Raw genomic sequence first — 17,361 nt, forward strand, 5'->3', positions numbered from 1 at the left:
GTGTCTATAGTGAGCTATCATAATATTTATGTTAAAGATTTCGATGTGATGTGTGCATATGTGGTCATTCCATCCGATCGTGTTCAGCACGCGCCGATCTCTAACTCATTTGTTTAGCCGCGTATCTGAAAAATTTCCAGGGATGCCCAACTGAACCAAACTGAACCGATCGAAACCAAAATCATTCGGAATTCCCAGTATTTGATATGAAGTTATTATTTATTTAACAGAAAGATAATATTAATGGAGCAACTTTTTATAACAACATTAAAACTATCATTTAAATATGTTATTTCTTCTGTGCTAAGAAAAAATGTAGACTGAAATTCAGTCACTGAGTGTTATTACTCATGAAACAATATTTTGTTTTAATTAAAAAGAATAGATTGTTTTGTGTAAAGTGCATATTATATAGCCTCGGTTCAATCATAGTCTAAATTAAAAAATGTATCGTCACATAATTAATCCGTCATCCGCGGTGAATTTGAAATTGCATTGCGAAACCGAAAGAAAGTCCGCAGTAATTGTATAATTATATCAGATAATTATCCGATAAGAGCATGGTTACGGAAATACGTAATCGAAATCAATTCTGGGGAAGTTAAGGCGAATTTTTAGAGTGTGCCTAACGTATACTTGTTTGAGTTATAAGATCCTATCGGTTGATATTTCAGAACAGTGCTAATTTAATAAATATTTCATATATAATGGTCATCTAACAGATTGATTGACAAAATATACTTATACTTTATAGTTCATATAACACTTTTCGAAGGCCACCAAACCCGGTTTGTAGATAGAAACGTACTGCACCCATCCATATGTATAGTAATGTCGTCATACCGGTGATTATATTTATACTCGATAATCACTGAGATCAAGGGTATATGGTATTCGGGCAAACTTATAAAACAACCAGAGAAAAGCTTTGGAATCCTCTAAAGTCATGTGTATGTGAACTTGACCATTATAGCCTTAGAGTTGATATATAGGCACCTTATTTTGGAGTCGGGACACTTGATTAAAACCTTATTTCTTATTTTCTTCCTAATATGTAATTATTTCTTTCAGATTTATTTAACGCGGGCATAAATACTGATCAACAATGAGTTGGAATAAGCGAAATACTAGTCACATATCAATTTACAACTACCCGGAACATTTAAATCCCTTCTACGAAGATGATAACCACAAGCGCCTTCGATTTTGGGGGTTTAGCAAAAAGAAGAACGAAAATGGCAGGCATAGTTTGTCTATCGGAAACTTGCAAGAGTTGTGGTGAGTTCATTTTATTTTATATATCTCGATCAGTAAAATGTAAAAATAACTTATCCTATGTCACAATTTTGTACGCTTGAGATGGGTTTATAGACAATTTACTCATTTCTTTAAAATAAAATCTTATTTTTAAGAAAAGAAAATAAATTTATTTGTATTTTACTTATCTGTTTTAGGAAATCATATTCTTTTCGTAAAAAGAAGTCTTCAACACTAGGAATAAATAAAACATCAGAGAGCCCGCCGACCCTAAGACGAGATTTAAATGATAAGTGTGTAACACTACGACCCGCATTTAAGCGCAGTTTATAAACACTCATATAGTTCCTATTTGAATTCTAGGGTGTTTCGAGGTGACCGTCACACATCCCTTCAAGATATCGGTACTAGAAGAGAGGTAAATATTAATATCTGAATACGTAATTACAGAAAATAAAAGCTTTAATGATTAATATTCTTGTTAAATTTAGTCTGATACAATCTCCAATGTGACTTTCTTTAATCGCAATGATCGGTACAGAAGCACAACGCAGTTTTCTGGATATTCCTCGCCAAGTCCACATAACCAAAACCTAAGGTACATCCAAACATTCATAAATCCCTATGAAAAAATCTAACGAATGTTATTTGTAGGCTATCCCAATCTAGTCTTGCAAGCTCAAATCCTTTCGAATCGCAACCGGATTCGTGTCCTAGCTCCCCGATGAGTAGTAGAAGATATCGGAAGAAGAGGAGAGCTCCGCCGCCGCCAAAATTAGTGGTAATACAATTATATTTCCTCAAGACTTACTTATATTTAACCTTAAACTCACTCGTAGGTCCAGGACTACCTAGCTACCAAAGACATCGAGTCTCTTGCCTCTGAAATTGACGAGTTTGTTAACAACAGAAAAGAATCTTTAATAAAACAAGAAGTTCGAGAGGAACTACCGAAAGCAAATCAACCTGCAACGATCTCCGATAGCGATCTTAACCCCAGCACGTCCAAAGCACCACAAAGCATTGATATAAAGCAATCCAATGGAATAATCACGATCATTGAAAAGGAAAAGGTCACTACCCTTGACCCTAAAACCAAAATTAATAACCGCACTTCCCCAAAACCAGAATGCAATGGCACAGTACACATAATCCAGTCCAATGAACCTAAAATACCGTGCACATCCACTGAGGGGCAAAAGGTCACTTTCTCTAACAATGATAGCCAAATCAAACCCAGCACTTCCAAAGCACCTGAATGTGTTGCCAGCATTCATATTAACCAATCCTCTGAACACATAACAGTATGCTCCGAACAAAAACCAAATAACGATTTTGGCATTCAACTCGATGATAAGAAAGTCAACAAAAAGCAAAACGGCACCATACCTGTTTCTATCAGAGAGGAGCCCTTAGTTATTAAGGACATTTCAAATGAGGCAGATATTCCAAATAATGCAGAAATTTTAAAGCTATCAGTCACTTTGGTAGATTCTAAAGACTCTATTAGCCCAACCACTTCCAAAACACAACAGTCTATAGCCCACAATAATGTCAAACTACCCAATGATTCTGAAAATGCGAGCACAGATCTGGAGCCAAGTGATGGCCCCTACGTAGAAGATAGAAAAACGAATTCATTTGGCACGGTTAAGCAAATTTCTCAGATCTTTGAAGAGAACATTAGTTCCAGTGGTCCTATCAGTCTTCCAAAAAGAAATGTGGAAGAAATACCAAATGTAAACGGTGCAAAATCAAGGATTGATGAAAACCACCTTGTTTCAAATGTAGTTCAACCACACCCAGCTGAAACTACCGACGTTTTACAAATAAGAGAAGAGTTTGATCTGGAAAGTGATTTAAGAATTGGTGAAAGGTTTAGAAACGATCGCTTCCGGTCTTCAATCTCAGCTGAACGGGAATCAAATGCTACACCAACACCGCGGATGAGGAAGAAGAAGTCCATTAAGGAAGTGCTAGAATCTATAAGCCGAAATCAGAAGATCTTAAGTGAAAGTGCAGCCAAGGGCACAAAAGTTTATTTAACACCCTCCTATGCGGAAAATAGATACAACTATCCCAATGAGTTAAATAACGTTAATAATAGATCTTCCAAGGAAGTGACGTCTACCAATATTTCTGTTAGTACCGCGGATACCAATGAATTACCGTCCCAAAATAATTTGTTTATAAGCAAGATAAGCAAATTCAAGGGCCAGTTCAGGGAGTCGTCTCCTACTTCATCAAACTTGGATTGGAACCCATTGCCTAAACCAAGTCGAGCTCATAATTCAGCTAGTTCTAGTTTCAACAACGGCTCGTGCTAATGAGTTAAATTAATTATGCGCTAAACAAACATATTTATATTACTGTAATATTATTACACCAAAACCAAATTTATACGCAATAAAATAAAAAAATGTACTTATTTAAAAAGGAAATTATTTTAATTGCAAACATGGAGATACGCAGGGTCAATTATGATTGCCACATCAACTTTGACAGACTTCTACAGTTTTATAGAATTTATTATCTTTAAAGTAACAAGTGTTCCATTATCATTAGTAAAGTTTTGAAAAATAATTTTGACTTAAATTTTCCTACTTGCAAATATTATATTACTCAATACCATTTTGTTACTAATGGGATTTCATTTTAAGTCGTTCAGAAGAGTGTCCATTGAGTTGTCCCACGGGATCCTCTTTTGTTAACTTCGATACCTCGTCGTAAAACCGGGGAAAGTATTGTATAGCGAGGAATACGGCCAATAGATAAACGCCAATAACAATGGTTAGGAAGAGATCGAAGATCGCCGGCTTAACTCTATAAACATTCAGTTTCACATCGTTCTCATTGTAGAACATAAATTCCGGATCTCTACCATCAGGCTTATCGTAAATGATTTTAACATTGTTAAGGTATTTTTCGAAAGCATCCTTTACGTCGTTATTATGCAGTATGGATTTAACTCCAAAGTATGGCAAGATGTTTTCTTCTTTAACAGTCTACCAAATCGAAAGAAAATATGTTAATCATAATGGTCATCAATCAAAATAGTATGTAACTTACCAATTGCCCATCGAAGATGCTGGAAATCGGATCCACTTTGTACATAAAGCTAGCCAGAGCTTCCGCTATAATTCGCGACGTGTTCAGAGTGTGTTCCACAATGCTGCTCTCATCGTTTTTGAATATTGTAGTCCGGATGGGGCTTCTCGGACTCTTTACGGACGACAGGGTAAATGAAGGGTAGCGCTTGATGCTGAAGCGCTCATGCTCCCATGCAAGTTTGGTGTCAGCTAGGTTGATCTTCTTATGCACACCCTCTACTGTTAGTCCATTCGAATACTTCTCAGCTGATGACTTCAAGAGCTTGAAGAAATTACTGATAGAAGTCTTATCCTTGGGTGGCTTAGAGACATGCATGTACAAAGCATTGTCTGCAGTGTAAGATAAACTTTCGGTTATGGTGTCCAAACAGAGAACAAACTCAACGTTCTAGAAGAATATTAAATTTAAATTAAAAGCTGTATATGTCTCGTTTTATTTAGTTATTCAAACCTGTAGCGCATTATCATCAACCTCGAGCCATTTCTTTGATCCCTGGAAGTTTAGTAGGACGCCAGCGTCCGAAAGCAAAAATCGGAGGCGATACTTCGGTGCCATACTTGATGTGTAGTGCAATTTGCTAAACAGTTCCATTAGCACCAGTAGAACAGCAGCATCAGCATTCACTGGATAATCCTAAATGATTTCAAGGGAAACAAAAATTTGCATTACAAAAAAAATTAAGTTTGTTTTTAGATATATTTGATTACACCTATAGATTAGCAGTTGTTACCTTTTAAATAATTATGTAGAAACATGAAACTACTCAGATAAAGATCATAAACTTTAAGATAGGGAGCTCTTATCTCTTAGGCACAAAGCACATGCATTTCTTGAATTCTGTTAGAGTGTTACTACCACGTGTAATTCGTTGTCGTAAAATATTTTTAAGGTTTGTTTTTTTATACATAAATGTACCATTTTTAAAATTAAAATGTCAAAGGGTGTAATAAAAAAAAAATTAGGAAGAACTTTTTGAAGTACTAAGGAGATTCTTTTATAAATAGCATTTTATTTATTTTTTAAGATGACGTATTGAAAAGTATAAATGCTTTTTTGATACTAAAAAACTTTCCTACTTCTTGTTTTACAATTTAATTTTGAAATTAAGGTGCTAAAACACAAAATTACTCACATTATATATTCCAAAGGTTTTTAGATTTGCGGTTATCAAAATGACTGGAAGTTTCTGCACATCGCCAACTGCTTCTGTGGGTTTTAGGGCCAACTGATTTGGAATCAGCTCACCGTGGATAATAGGAACTTTGCTGTTCTTATTGGCCACAATACTTCCGCCCCCAACATTCACATGGTATCTGTTGGCCGAAACTGTTACAATCAATTGCCCCAGAGCCGTTTGATTTTGACCCGCGTTATCCGTGGTCGTATAGGTGATGTCATCGATGATCTTTTCCAAATCCTTATTGTACGGTGCAAAGTATATGGGCACCGCAGCTGTATGTGTCAGCATGGATTGCTCTAAAATAGTTATAAGTTCTTTGGTTTCTAGATCCAGATCCAAGATGTTCGACGGCAACATAAGGACTAGTCCTCCAGCACTTTGCCTTAATTTGTCAAAATCGTGAATAGACAAGTCGGTTAACCTGTAAGTAATAGATTTTATTTGCAGATATTATTTTTTATTATTATATGGGGAAAATAGATTAAAATATGTCCTTACCGTGTGAGAACACAGTGCCTAGACGTGTTCCAAGAATACAAAGATCTCGCTTCTAGGGATATTGCAGCTACCCGGCTTCCTTTAAGTATAAAGAAAGTAAATGTTGAATTATTAATATAAACTCATTAATGTATGTGTTAGTTCTTCAGCTCCAAAAAATACCGGATATGAATAATAATTAGTTGCAAAGGATAGTCCAAAGGTGAGCTTAAAAAATTGGATCCTTAAAAATATAACAAAAATTTCAAATGCTAATTTTAATGAGATTCAATGTTACTAATTAAATAAAAGAGAAAAGACCTGGTCAACGTTCATAAACATTTAGGTCACAAGCACCGCCGAAAATGTAATCCACATTTGGGTACAAACGTCCGAGGCATTCCTTACAACAAACTTACATAATTAATATTTATCTTTTCCTTTATTTACTTACCATAATGTTGCCCATTTAGATCGTATTTGGACATGGAAATAACCTCGAATTCGCTTGGCATTACCGGTGAGCATATTAACAACATAGAAAAAACAATGATGAGGCAGTGAGGTAAGCCGCCTCTAAAAATTTCCGCAAGACTGTCAGCTTCATTCATCTTTTATCTTTTAAAGAGGACTATTTTCTAATAAATCTGCCGATGTGGGCAATTAACTAATTATAAGAAAGAATTTGGAAAAGTATCAGCTGTTTTATCGATATTAAGGGTGGTTGAAAAATGGTAGTAATTGGACCATGTCATTTTCGTCTTTACCAGAAGGATGGAATTGAAACACACTTGCTATTTAACGCACGGGAACAGTGAGAATGCTTGGAACATTTAAAATTTGTATCCTTTGTGTTAATAACATTAAATTTAATAAGGAAGGAATGAAAAAACTGTATGCACTTGCACTTATTAAACTCTTATCTAAAGTGTTTGTTTCATCTTGATTTGCATTGCTAAATTGTTTAATTTTGGTCAGCTGCTTGTCAGCTGTTCTCTACAAACTCCATTTTCAGAATTTTTGGGCATTTGTCCGTTAAGTCGTTAAAAGCCTGAGTTGTTGCCTTATTTAACCAAAAAGCTATGAAAACTCCATAACATTGTAGTCAGGATAATATACATTAAAATAATTTTAGAAAGTATATTTCTAGTTCTTTTAACCTTGTTAATTATTTAAGTTTTTTCTCAGTAAAAGTCCTGTACAAACTTGTTTAGTATCAACTACAGGTTTCACGGTATGGCTAGGTATAAAAAATAACATGTTTGCCACATGTAGAGTTATGTGGCCGACTTATTTTAAATATTTTCGCTGAAACACACTCTCAATACATGACGGCTTCGCTAAAAACAGTACCTACCTTGAGCCATTTCTCATGTCTTTGAAATTGGACGACAAAGTTGAAATTTTTCAGTTTTTCACATTTTCTCTGATGGTTCAAGATAGGGACTATTTTTTAGCGAACATATTTAGAATATATAATAATTATAAGCCACATAATTCAAAATGTGTAAAAACTATAAGGGCTTCGGTGAAAAGTTTGCCTTATCAGCTGATTGAAAATTCAACAACATCCATTTAGGGTCCATTTTTTGTTTAAAGTTTTAATATAATTTCAATCAATTTAGCAATTCAACAGAATAAAAAAGTAAAATTTCAACATTATCAAAAAAGGTTAAATGTTTGGTATAAGTCTGTAGATATATATCGTATATCTCTTCCACTTCTTTATTTATTCGAAAACTAAAATCTCTCCAAAAAGATTGCATTTTGCAGCAGACCTATGCCAAATTGTACCATTTCCAGCGTTCCAAACGTGACACAACTTTCGTGCAGATAATCTAGTGAGCAACGCAAAAAAGTATCGTACTTTTGCGCATCTCTGCTTCGGCTAGTATGACTTTGAATTTTACAGAAAGAACAACTTTTATTAACGAAAAATTTAGCCATGCCCGCATTTAAAGGTACCTAGTGTTTTACGGCTGTTGTTTCCACAAATCTTGATCGTATTGCTTTCAGTTAAGGTGAAGTGGGGCCGGGAGCTCTACACAGACATCGATGTAAACACCGATGAGGAGCCGATATTGTTTAAGGCCCAGTTGTTTGCCCTTACTGGCGTTCAACCGGATCGCCAGAAAGTTATGTGCAAGGGTGGCATTCTCAAGGATGATCAGTGGAACTTGCAGATCAAGGACGTAAGTGGGCATCTGAAGTGTTTCCGGTGTCTGATCCTAACCAGAGTCTTCATTTCCTCAGGGCGCAGTGGTCTTGTTGCTGGGCAGCAAGGAGAGTGTTCCAGAGGTGCCTGCTACACCGGTCAAATTTATTGAGGACATGAATGAAGCGGAAGCCGCCACAGCGGTATGTATCTTGGTTGATTTAAGATGAATGTAGGTATCCAAATACGATTAAATGCTACCCGGGTTATTAACTATTTCGATTCGGAGAATTCCTGGTTGTAAGCCAATAAAATATGTATGTAAAAACTAGAAAGCCTCTATTTTTACACCTTTTAAGTATATTGAGTTAAAAATTTTCGTTTATACCAAATTTGCTGAGTCACCAAGTTATCATACAACAAACTAAAATAAAATACGACCAATTTTATTTTGTTTTGTGTAAAACAAAAACGTTTCAATGGCAAATATTTCTGTTTATTTACAAAGTGCATTTTTTCAATTCAGTATGCCATAAACACTTGTATTGATTAAACCCTCAATTGTAAATAGGGACCGCACAGTAAGCGCTAATGCATTTACCATTCAGCTCTGTAGATGAACTTTAATGACTTCTTAAATTAAACAAAATAAAATTAAGTTTTTAATGCTTATTAAGCATTAACTTCATGGAATCGCAATGCTTTTTCGGTACAAGTACTTTATTTGTTTGCGAAATAGGTTTAGGAATGTAGGTTTAGTTTAGTTAGGTCCTTGAAATATCTCTTTAACATTCTAAAATGAGATTATCTTATTTGCAGATGCGTTTACCGGCCGGGCTCACAAATCTGGGCAATACGTGCTACATGAATGCCACTGTTCAGTGCTTGAATGCAGTGCCTGAGCTTCGCACTGCCTTGTCCACTTTCAGTAATGATGGAACTGACACCATGTCGACTGCATTTTCCATATCGTCCGCCATGAAGTCCATATTTGCTCAAATGGAGAAGGGCACAACCGTGACGCCAATTGTTCTGCTGCAGGCATTGCACCGGGCATCGCCGCAATTCGCCCAGACCGGCGAAAATGGCACTTACAGACAGCAGGACGCCAACGAGTGCTGGGCAGAAATCCTGAAAATGTTGCAGCAAAAGCTTCGGCCAACAAACCAGGATCCATCGAATGCTATCCAGAAAAGACACAGGTAAGGCATTATTTTGGTTTTCCCCTAAAAATGCCATACTATAATAAAAACATATATATTACATTTTCTTTAAGCTCGTTTATTGACCAATTCTTCGGTGGCACTTTTGAAGTTAAGATGAGTTCAGAAGAGCTTCCCGATGAACCCTCAACCGTAACAACTGAGAACTTCCTGCAGCTAAGTTGCTTTATATCAATGGATGTCAAGTACATGCAGAGCGGACTTAAATCCGTAAGTAAAATCACCTAAAACATTGAGCTGCATTAACTTTAGTATGCACTTTCAGAAAATGAAAGAGCAATTGGTGAAAAAATCGGAAACTCTGGGACGCGATGCAAAGTACATTCGAACTGTAAGATCTCTAGGCTCACTTTTGAGTTGGTAAACTAACTAATTTCTTTTTTAAGTACTTGGTGAGCCGACTTCCAGCCTATCTTACCGTACAATTTGTGCGCTTCCAATACAAAGGAAAGGAAGGCATAAATGCTAAGGTGTTGAAGGATATTAAATTTCCCATTGAGTTTGATGCCTTCGAGTTGTGCACTCCCGAATTGCAAAACAAGCTGTGCCCCATGCGCTCGAAGTTCAAGGATCTGGAGGACAAGAAGATGGAAGTTGACGTTGTCAAGCCCAACGAAGCAAAAGAAGAGAACAAGGACATTAAATACGAGCAGTTTTGGTTCGATGACGACTTGGGCAGCAACAACTCTGGATTCTATACATTGCAAGCCGTTCTGACGCACAAAGGTCGCTCGAGTTCCTCGGGACATTATGTGGCTTGGGTTCGTTCCAGCGGCGATGTATGGTTTAAATTCGACGACGATGAGGTATCTGCTGTAGCTACAGAAGAGATCTTGCGGCTGTCCGGAGGTGGAGACTGGCATTGCGCATACGTTCTTTTATATGCACCCAGACGTTTGGAGAAACTATAAATAATTGTGTTAACGTCATTACATTTGTATTGTTAATATAATAATTCTGAATAAATAACCAAAACCTTAAGGGCGAAAAATCATTTAGGAAGCCGATAAATGTATCGAAACCACAATGTGTTGGTAACACATTCATCTTCATCTTATAAAAATCTTCGCAAAAGATTTATTCCATCTCACGTTAGAAGTCAAAGCAGAATCACTCTGAACCGTCCTTTATTCTATCTACAAAACAAAAAAAAATAATTGTATAGCAGGCTATTCCAACAGAGCACCACCATTTCTTTGCAGGATTGTCCAAAAGGTTTTGCTGTTCCAAAAATGTCCAAGTTATCCAAAATTAACTTACGTTTATACGATTTTTTGGTAATGTTAACAATTTGTAACAAAATTGGTTCCAAAAGTATTCGATTCTCAATGCGAACGACCAGTCTTTGTGAGACATGCTACACTTTTAAATCTAACATTGCCGCTAGCTAAAATGATAGTATGAAAGGAAATGGATACAAAATGTCCAAATCGGCGCATAGTCTTTATGAAATTAAACAATTTTAATAATTTTTAATTAAGTGACATACATCATTTTATTACATATTTCTTTTTTGCTCTTCTGTTTCTCAAATAATTAATCCTGTAGAAAGATATTCTAGGCTGTATAATATTTGGGATCAATATTCCAAATTTTTAATTTTGCGTCAATCCACGGACGAAGTTTGGCCACGCTGGCATACACTCCAGGGATGTTTTCTTCACCACAGCCAATTCCCCAGGCCACAATACCGGCAGACTTAAAGCGTCCCTTCTGACCCTTAATGGGACATACTAAAGGGGAACCTCCGTCGCCCTTGCAAGTATCCTTGCCCTTGCCTCCAGCGCAAATGAAGCTGTCATGCAAAATAAAGTGCCTTCCGAGGCGAGTCTCGCGTAGGTTCGTCTGGCACTGTTGCTCCGACACCACGGGCATATCCACCTTTTTCAGGATGACTTGGTACTCCCCGTCCTTGCCAAACTTGTTCTTACCCCAACCGGTAGCAAAACAACGATCATAATCGAAATTTTCACCAAGGTCGGGCAGGCAAACAGTTTGAATATTCGGTTGGAAGGTGAATGGGCTTTCCAACAACATAACAGCAACATCGTTGTAAAGAGCTCCCTTGTTAAACTGCTCATGATATACTATTTCCTTAACGTATCGGTCCGCATGGGCATAGATTTCAGATTTAGTCTGCGTATCCCATTCTCCAGCTCTCACTGAAATCAGCAGTATAATATAAATATAAGAAATATCAATGACGGCACCTTCTTACCAACAATGGTACTTGGTTGTTTGTTGTGGACACAATGAGCCGCAGTCAGAACCACATTCGGAGCTATCAAAGCTCCACCGCATTCGTACAAGTTGAGTGTTCCCTCTTCTCGGAGAATAGCTAACATCCAAGGGAATTCCCCGAACTCGGCCTCCTGGTTTACCGCTCCAGCGATTTTAAAGCCCACGCCGTTGGGATTCTGGTAACCGCAACCTTCGGGATTTTCAGGGTCAGTTGGGAATATGGGGACTTCTCTCTTTATATAAAATGAGGTTAAGCGAAGGCAAGTAAAAATGTATTAAGATAGGATACCTTGTTTGGAAGATCGCAGCACAGATGCAAATAGTCTTTGCATTGTGAGCCCGTATCGATTCGAATGTTAATTATACCATCTCCGCTGGTGTTGATGGTATCATTTGCACAGAGCGAACGGGGTACGCACTCTTTTTGATCGCCACAGGATTGATATTGGGCTGATCCTGTTCCAGTTCCTGTTCCTTTGTCTGTTCCTTTGTCGGTTCCTTTGTCTGTTCCTGTTCCTGAGTTACTTGTCGAATCTTTGGGATTGACAACTGGAGTGCTGGTTGTTTCATCGGTTTTGAAAATGTCTTCAATCAAGTTGTCCAGAGAAGTATCTTGAGCCCCACCGGTGAATATGCAGGCGCATATTATAAGGCATTTAAGTAATATCATTTTACTGCAAAAGAAAAAAAATATATTCTGTTAAGCCTAGTACTCAGATCGGCTAAGAATTTCACTGGTCGAAAAATCTTATTCTTTGTAGTGTGACCCAAGATTTCAAAGTTCACCCGCAATGCATGTGGCATGGTCTTAAGCCTAGTACTCACATCGACGAAAACCGCGAGCTAACCATAGGAGTGAGCGAGAGGCAAACAGGCGGCTAAAGGTTTTCGTGGGGTCTGTTTTTCAGCGCGGTACTCAGATGAGCTAAGGAAATACCAGAAAAAATACCAGATTTCGGGAGTGAATTTTCGATGAACGCCGTTAGCCGCGGCTTCGTGCAGAAGCGGTGGGGAATTTAAAAATTAAAAATGGAAGAAAAACACCCAAAACGGCTAAAAGTCAGTGCAGATGAAAAAGGATGCCTAATCCAAGCTGTTGCCCAATATTGTGGGACTTGACCGACAGGAAGCAGTACCACAACGGGTCAAATCCGCAGAATAGTTGAACCGCTGGAGGAGATCCACTAAAGAATCCCAGTGGGAAGGAACATGGGACATCGCATGATCTCCGATGAGCTCCATTAAGGACTCCTCCTTCACCAGCTACTTGGCAGCTGGTGATGGAGCGGAGATAGAGGATGCGCCGGCTTCTATAGGGAGGAGGAAATAAGGTGGCGACCTCCAGCGACAGCTGGAGGAGCTATCACCAGCCATTATTGGCCAGTTCGGAGTTGGACTACAGATGGCGGGAAAGATGGCGGAGCATCCGTGGGACGAGAAGGAAGCCTTTAACTTCTAATTTACATACATAAAAACATTTAATTTAATAATTTAATATATTTTTATTTTAATTTCTTTATGCACCAGCAGACTCTTCTTTTTTAAATTGCTCCAATTGATTTGTTTTCCGTTCGACAACAGGCCCAGCTGCTTGATAGTAAGACCATGCCACATGCATGGCGGGTCACACTACAAAGAATAAGATTTTTCGACTAGTGAAACTCTTAGCCGATCTGAGTACTAGGCTTATGGGCGTTAGAGTGGGCATGGCAACCTTTTCTTGTGTCAATCGATAGGTATTGACAATAATACCTTTCAGTTAACATTTTTTTTCTAGCATGAAAACTGTGGGCGTCACAGGTTTGGGCGGTTTGTGGGCGTTAGAGTGGGCGTGGCATATTCGCGTAACAAATTTGCGCTGCGCTCAAAGCTACGGAATCTAAATGTGAAATCCCAATTCTCTCTTGAGATTTTTTGAAGTTTTTCGGCGGTTTGTGGGCGTTAAACTTTTTTTTAGGCCAATCGATAGGTATTGATGAGTACAATACATTTCATTTTATCATCAAAACTGTATGAGCTACAGATTCGGGCGGTTTGTGGGCGTGGCACGCTGCTGAAACAAACTTGCGCTGCGTAAGAAGCTCAGGAATTTGCATGCCAAATCTCAATAGCCTAGCTCTTATAGTTTCCGAGATCTCAGCGTTTATCCGGACGGACAGACAGACGGACATGGCTAGATCGACTCTACTAGTGATCCTGATCAAGAATATATATACTTTATAGGGTCGGAAACGCTTCCTTCTGCCTGTTACATACTTTCCGACGAATCTAGTATACCCTTTTACTCTACGAGTAACGGGTATAATAATTGTATAGCAGCCTATTCCGACAGAGCACAACCATTTCTGTGCAGAATTGTCCAAAAAGTTTTTCTGTTCCAAAAATGTCCCAGCTATCCAAAATTAACGTACGTTTATACGATCTTTTGGTAATTCCGAAAGTATTCGATTTTCAATGCGAACGACCAGTCTTCGTGAGACTTATGCTACACTTTTAAATCTAACATTGCCGCCAGCTAAAATGATAGTATGAAAGGAAATGGATACAAAATGTCCATATCTCGCAGTCTTTATGAAATTAATCAATTTTAATATTTTTTAATCAAGTGACATACATCATTTTATTACATATTTATTTTTTGCTCTTCTGTTCTCTGTAGAAAGATATTCTAGGCTGTATAATATTTGGGATCAATATTCCAAATTTTTAATTTTGCGTCAATCCACGGACGAAGTTTGGCCACGCTGGCATACACTCCAGGGATGTTTTCTTCACCACAGCCAATTCCCCAGGCCACAATACCGGCAGACTTAAAGCGTCCCTTCTGACCCTTAATGGGACATACTAAGGGGGAACCTCCGTCGCCCTTGCAAGTGTCCTTGCCCTTTTCGCCTCCAGCGCAAATGAAGCTGTCATGCAAAATAAAGTGCCTTCCGAGGCGAGTCTCGCGCAGGTTCGTCTGGCACTGTTGCTCCGACACCACGGGCATATCCACCTTTTTCAGGATGACTTGGTACTCCCCGTCCTTGCCAAACTTGTTCTTACCCCAACCGGTAGCAAAACAACGATCATAATCGAAATTTTCACCAACGTCGGGCAGGCAAACTGTTTGAATATTCGGTTGGAAGGTGAATGGGCTTTCCAACAACATAACAGCAACATCGTTGTAAAGAGCTCCCTTGTTAAACTGCTCATGATATACTATTTCCTTAACGTATCGGTCCGCATGGGCAATGATTTCAGTTTTAGTCTGCGTATCCCATTCTCCAGCTCTCACTGAAATCAGCAGTTTAATATAAATATAAGAAATATCAATGACGGCACCTTCTTACCAACAATGGTACTTGGTTGTTTGTTGTGGACACAATGAGCTGCAGTCAGAACCACATTCGGAGCTATCAAAGCTCCACCGCATTCGTACAAGTTGAGTGTTCCCTCTTCTCGGAGAATAGCTAACATCCAAGGGAATTCCCCGAACTCGGCCTCCTGGTTTACCGCTCCAGTGATTTTAAAGCCAACGCCGTTGGGATTCTGGTAACCGCAACCTTCGGGATTTTCAGGGTCAGTTGGGAATATGGGGACTTCTCTCTTTATATAAAATGAGGTTAAACAAAGGCAAATAAAAATGTAATAAAATAGGATACCTTGTTTGGAAGATCACAGCACAGATCCAAATAGTTTTTGCATTGTGAGCCCGTATCGATTCGAATGTCAATTATACCATCGCCGCTGGTGTTGATCGTATCATTTGCACAGAGCCAACGGGGTACGCACTCTTTTTGATCGCCACAGGATTGATATTGGGCTGATCCTGTTCCAGTTCCTGTTCCTTTGTCTGTTCCTTTGTCGGTTCCTTTGTCTGTTCCTGTTCCTGAGTTACTTGACGAATCTTTGGGACCGACAACTGGAGTGCTTGTTGTTGAAGTGCTGGTTGTTTCATCGGTTTTAAAAATGTCTGCAATCAAGTTGTCCAGAGAAGTATCTTGAGCCCCACCAGTGAATATACAGGCGCATACTATAAGGCATTTAAGTAAAATCATTTTACTGCAAAAGAAAAATAAATATTCTGTTACTGAAAAATATGTTTAGGGTACTAATATAAAAAATAAGAAACAAAATTTGGGTCAAAAGAGTTGATTTAATCGAAAAATCGTCAACACAAGGTGAACAAGGTATTGGTGACTAACGACTTATGTTTTTGCTGGAACTTCGCACTTAACGAGGTAAATGTAAATCCCCCAGAAGGAATGACACATTTACTGGGCAAAACAAGCGGATACGGATACCTTTATGTGCTTAAGCTGGGATCCATTAAAGCTTTCTCCCCATAAATTTAAAAGATTATCTTATCTTACAGTATGGTCCTGTTTTCTTCTTGAATTTCAATACAACCTTATATACTATATATTATTCTTTATAAAATACACACTTACTACATAAATAAGTACAGTTTGCAATCATGCCTATTTGCTTTAGGTTTAAATATAAGTTCGGGCGATAAGAAATTCATGTATTTACGGGCTTACAAATGGACATGTGTTAGGGTGGGTCAATTTTTAATGTCATATTGCAAGAGATCAAAAGGAAAAAAAAACAACATACAATACATACAACACAGTTTTCTCGTCCTTATGGACAACTAATGCTTGGCTTGAACCTAGAAAACTTATGGAAATTTAGGGTTTAAACTCTACTTTTATTAATAAATTTTAATACCCTACGATGCTGCTTGAAATAGAAATTAAACCTTTTTGTCTCCAATATACATATACTTCTTTTTATTTAATACACTACAATACAAAAGATACACGACTCATCTAATGATGTCTTTAGAAGAAAACACAAATTTATTTGCCAATGGAATAGACAAATAACTGGTTTTGGTATCGAGTTAACATGTGCATTATACAATTCACATTAATGTATGGTTGTACATACATTATATATCAACCATTGTCTCTGATTTTTACTCGTAAATATACAGAGCTATTTTACATTTTTTTCATTGAACTTTAACATCCCACAGATTGATTTCAATTAAATACACATGCATTCATATATATTCATTGCAGATGGTTTACATAGACCATAAAACGCACAGGTAGAATATTATATCCAGATATTATGAAGCAAACGTGTGTGCACTTAGGGGCATTTCACTAATCTTAATCTTAATGTTAATTAATTTAATACAATACGTACACTATTACTTTGACTTTTTTAATTTGATAAGGGAGCTAAACGTTCGGCAAGTAATGAACCATCCACTCAACTGATTTGATTTCTGATTCAATCTCAAATGTGACGAGATCTTTGTTTCCCACGAGACGGCGAGAAGCTTTAAAGCTGGTGCAAAATGAAGTTCCCAGCTTACGTTTTACACAGTAAAAAATTCTTTCCATTTAATGGTTCGAAAGTTTAATACCTGTTTGTAATTTTTTACAAGCCGAAGCCAGGTGTGTAGTCGAAATATAATGTAATATAATATAATATAATAAAATATAATATATTGATTTTCAGGTCTTGACTAAATTATTAAATATGCCGTGTTTATTCATATGTAATATGTCGGGACAGATTCTCGATATTGTGACGGGTCACCCATTTGAGCCCAGTTTCCAGTTGATCGTTATTAATATATAGCATTTCAAGGGTTAATAAGGTCTTTCATTTGTTCCTGATGGTTTTTGTGTAGAGCTTGAATAGAAGTGGATGAG

At 37.6% G+C, this 17,361-nt stretch overlaps 5 protein-coding genes across 7 annotated transcripts; 2 read left to right on the forward strand and 3 right to left on the reverse strand.

The window, feature by feature from the left end:
- Positions 1-1,071: 1,071 nt before the first annotated feature.
- On the forward strand, positions 1,072-3,693 carry LOC119546788. 2 transcript variants are annotated; one of them, XM_037853345.1, is made up of 6 exons: positions 1,072-1,278; positions 1,455-1,550; positions 1,603-1,675; positions 1,749-1,855; positions 1,912-2,038; positions 2,097-3,693. In XM_037853345.1, the coding sequence occupies exons 1-6, from the start codon at positions 1,106-1,108 to the stop codon at positions 3,582-3,584; spliced, it is 2,064 nt and encodes a 687-aa protein (XP_037709273.1). In that variant the 5' UTR covers positions 1,072-1,105; the 3' UTR covers positions 3,585-3,693. The 2 variants fall into 2 exon arrangements, with proteins under 2 accessions (XP_037709273.1, XP_037709274.1); XM_037853346.1 differs by having other exon boundaries at positions 1,621-1,675.
- A 74-nt stretch (positions 3,694-3,767) lies between these two features.
- On the reverse strand, positions 3,768-6,741 carry LOC119546789 (nicalin). Its single transcript, XM_037853347.1, has 6 exons — positions 6,480-6,741; positions 6,047-6,125; positions 5,501-5,969; positions 4,819-5,001; positions 4,327-4,755; positions 3,768-4,262 (listed from the first exon to the last, which is right to left on the reverse strand). Exons 1-6 carry the CDS (start codon positions 6,634-6,636, stop codon positions 3,897-3,899), a joined length of 1,683 nt encoding a protein of 560 aa, XP_037709275.1. The 5' UTR covers positions 6,637-6,741; the 3' UTR covers positions 3,768-3,896.
- A 1,119-nt stretch (positions 6,742-7,860) lies between these two features.
- Positions 7,861-10,384, forward strand: LOC119548523 (ubiquitin carboxyl-terminal hydrolase 14). The gene is made up of 7 exons (XM_037855815.1): positions 7,861-7,986; positions 8,042-8,217; positions 8,279-8,383; positions 9,000-9,382; positions 9,457-9,613; positions 9,669-9,734; positions 9,790-10,384. Exons 1-7 carry the CDS (start codon positions 7,971-7,973, stop codon positions 10,312-10,314), a joined length of 1,428 nt encoding a protein of 475 aa, XP_037711743.1. The 5' UTR covers positions 7,861-7,970; the 3' UTR covers positions 10,315-10,384.
- A 485-nt stretch (positions 10,385-10,869) lies between these two features.
- Positions 10,870-12,505, reverse strand: LOC119546474 (phenoloxidase-activating factor 2-like). 2 transcript variants are annotated; one of them, XM_037852759.1, is made up of 4 exons: positions 12,470-12,505; positions 11,934-12,318; positions 11,622-11,877; positions 10,870-11,565 (listed from the first exon to the last, which is right to left on the reverse strand). In XM_037852759.1, the coding sequence occupies exons 1-4, from the start codon at positions 12,493-12,495 to the stop codon at positions 10,961-10,963; spliced, it is 1,272 nt and encodes a 423-aa protein (XP_037708687.1). In that variant the 5' UTR covers positions 12,496-12,505; the 3' UTR covers positions 10,870-10,960. The 2 variants fall into 2 exon arrangements, with proteins under 2 accessions (XP_037708687.1, XP_037708688.1); XM_037852760.1 differs by lacking the exon at positions 12,470-12,505 and adding an exon at positions 12,431-12,446.
- Positions 12,506-14,235: 1,730 nt separating this feature from the next.
- Positions 14,236-16,984, reverse strand: LOC119546475 (phenoloxidase-activating factor 2-like). Its single transcript, XM_037852761.1, has 4 exons — positions 16,847-16,984; positions 15,289-15,688; positions 14,977-15,232; positions 14,236-14,920 (listed from the first exon to the last, which is right to left on the reverse strand). Exons 2-4 carry the CDS (start codon positions 15,682-15,684, stop codon positions 14,313-14,315), a joined length of 1,260 nt encoding a protein of 419 aa, XP_037708689.1. The 5' UTR covers positions 15,685-15,688; positions 16,847-16,984; the 3' UTR covers positions 14,236-14,312.
- Between the last annotated feature and the right edge of the window lie 377 nt (positions 16,985-17,361).

This window comes from Drosophila subpulchrella, chromosome 2L, assembly GCF_014743375.2.
Source record: "Drosophila subpulchrella strain 33 F10 #4 breed RU33 chromosome 2L, RU_Dsub_v1.1 Primary Assembly, whole genome shotgun sequence".
NCBI lineage: Eukaryota > Metazoa > Arthropoda > Insecta > Diptera > Drosophilidae > Drosophila > Drosophila subpulchrella.

What these genes read in the sequence shown, in the direction of transcription:
- LOC119546788 (XM_037853345.1), top strand. Translation starts at nt 1,106, where the DNA reads ATGAGTTGGAATAAGCGAAATACTAGTCACATATCAATTTACAACTAC. An exon ending in ATATCGGTACTAGAAGAGAG is followed by an intron (nt 1,676 to 1,748) that starts GTAAATATTAAT and finishes TGTTAAATTTAG; the next exon opens with TCTGATACAATCTCCAATGT. An exon ending in CCACATAACCAAAACCTAAG is followed by an intron (nt 1,856 to 1,911) that starts GTACATCCAAAC and finishes TGTTATTTGTAG; the next exon opens with GCTATCCCAATCTAGTCTTG.
- LOC119546789 (XM_037853347.1), bottom strand. Translation starts at nt 6,636, where the DNA reads ATGAATGAAGCTGACAGTCTTGCGGAAATTTTTAGAGGCGGCTTACCT. An exon ending in AGGCACTGTGTTCTCACACG is followed by an intron (nt 5,970 to 6,046) that starts GTAAGGACATAT and finishes TATTACTTACAG; the next exon opens with GTTAACCGACTTGTCTATTC. An exon ending in TTGATGATAATGCGCTACAG is followed by an intron (nt 4,756 to 4,818) that starts GTTTGAATAACT and finishes ATATTCTTCTAG; the next exon opens with AACGTTGAGTTTGTTCTCTG.
- LOC119548523 (XM_037855815.1), top strand. An exon ending in GGAACTTGCAGATCAAGGAC is followed by an intron (nt 8,218 to 8,278) that starts GTAAGTGGGCAT and finishes TCATTTCCTCAG; the next exon opens with GGCGCAGTGGTCTTGTTGCT. An exon ending in GCTATCCAGAAAAGACACAG is followed by an intron (nt 9,383 to 9,456) that starts GTAAGGCATTAT and finishes ATTTTCTTTAAG; the next exon opens with CTCGTTTATTGACCAATTCT.
- LOC119546474 (XM_037852759.1), bottom strand. Translation starts at nt 12,495, where the DNA reads ATGGTTAGCTCGCGGTTTTCGTCGAT. An exon ending in AGCTCGCGGTTTTCGTCGAT is followed by an intron (nt 12,319 to 12,469) that starts GTGAGTACTAGG and finishes TTTCTTTTGCAG; the next exon opens with TAAAATGATATTACTTAAAT. An exon ending in GCTGCGATCTTCCAAACAAG is followed by an intron (nt 11,878 to 11,933) that starts GTATCCTATCTT and finishes TTTTATATAAAG; the next exon opens with AGAGAAGTCCCCATATTCCC.
- LOC119546475 (XM_037852761.1), bottom strand. Translation starts at nt 15,684, where the DNA reads ATGATTTTACTTAAATGCCTTATAGTATGCGCCTGTATATTCACTGGT. An exon ending in GCTGTGATCTTCCAAACAAG is followed by an intron (nt 15,233 to 15,288) that starts GTATCCTATTTT and finishes TTTTATATAAAG; the next exon opens with AGAGAAGTCCCCATATTCCC. An exon ending in ACAACCAAGTACCATTGTTG is followed by an intron (nt 14,921 to 14,976) that starts GTAAGAAGGTGC and finishes TGCTGATTTCAG; the next exon opens with TGAGAGCTGGAGAATGGGAT.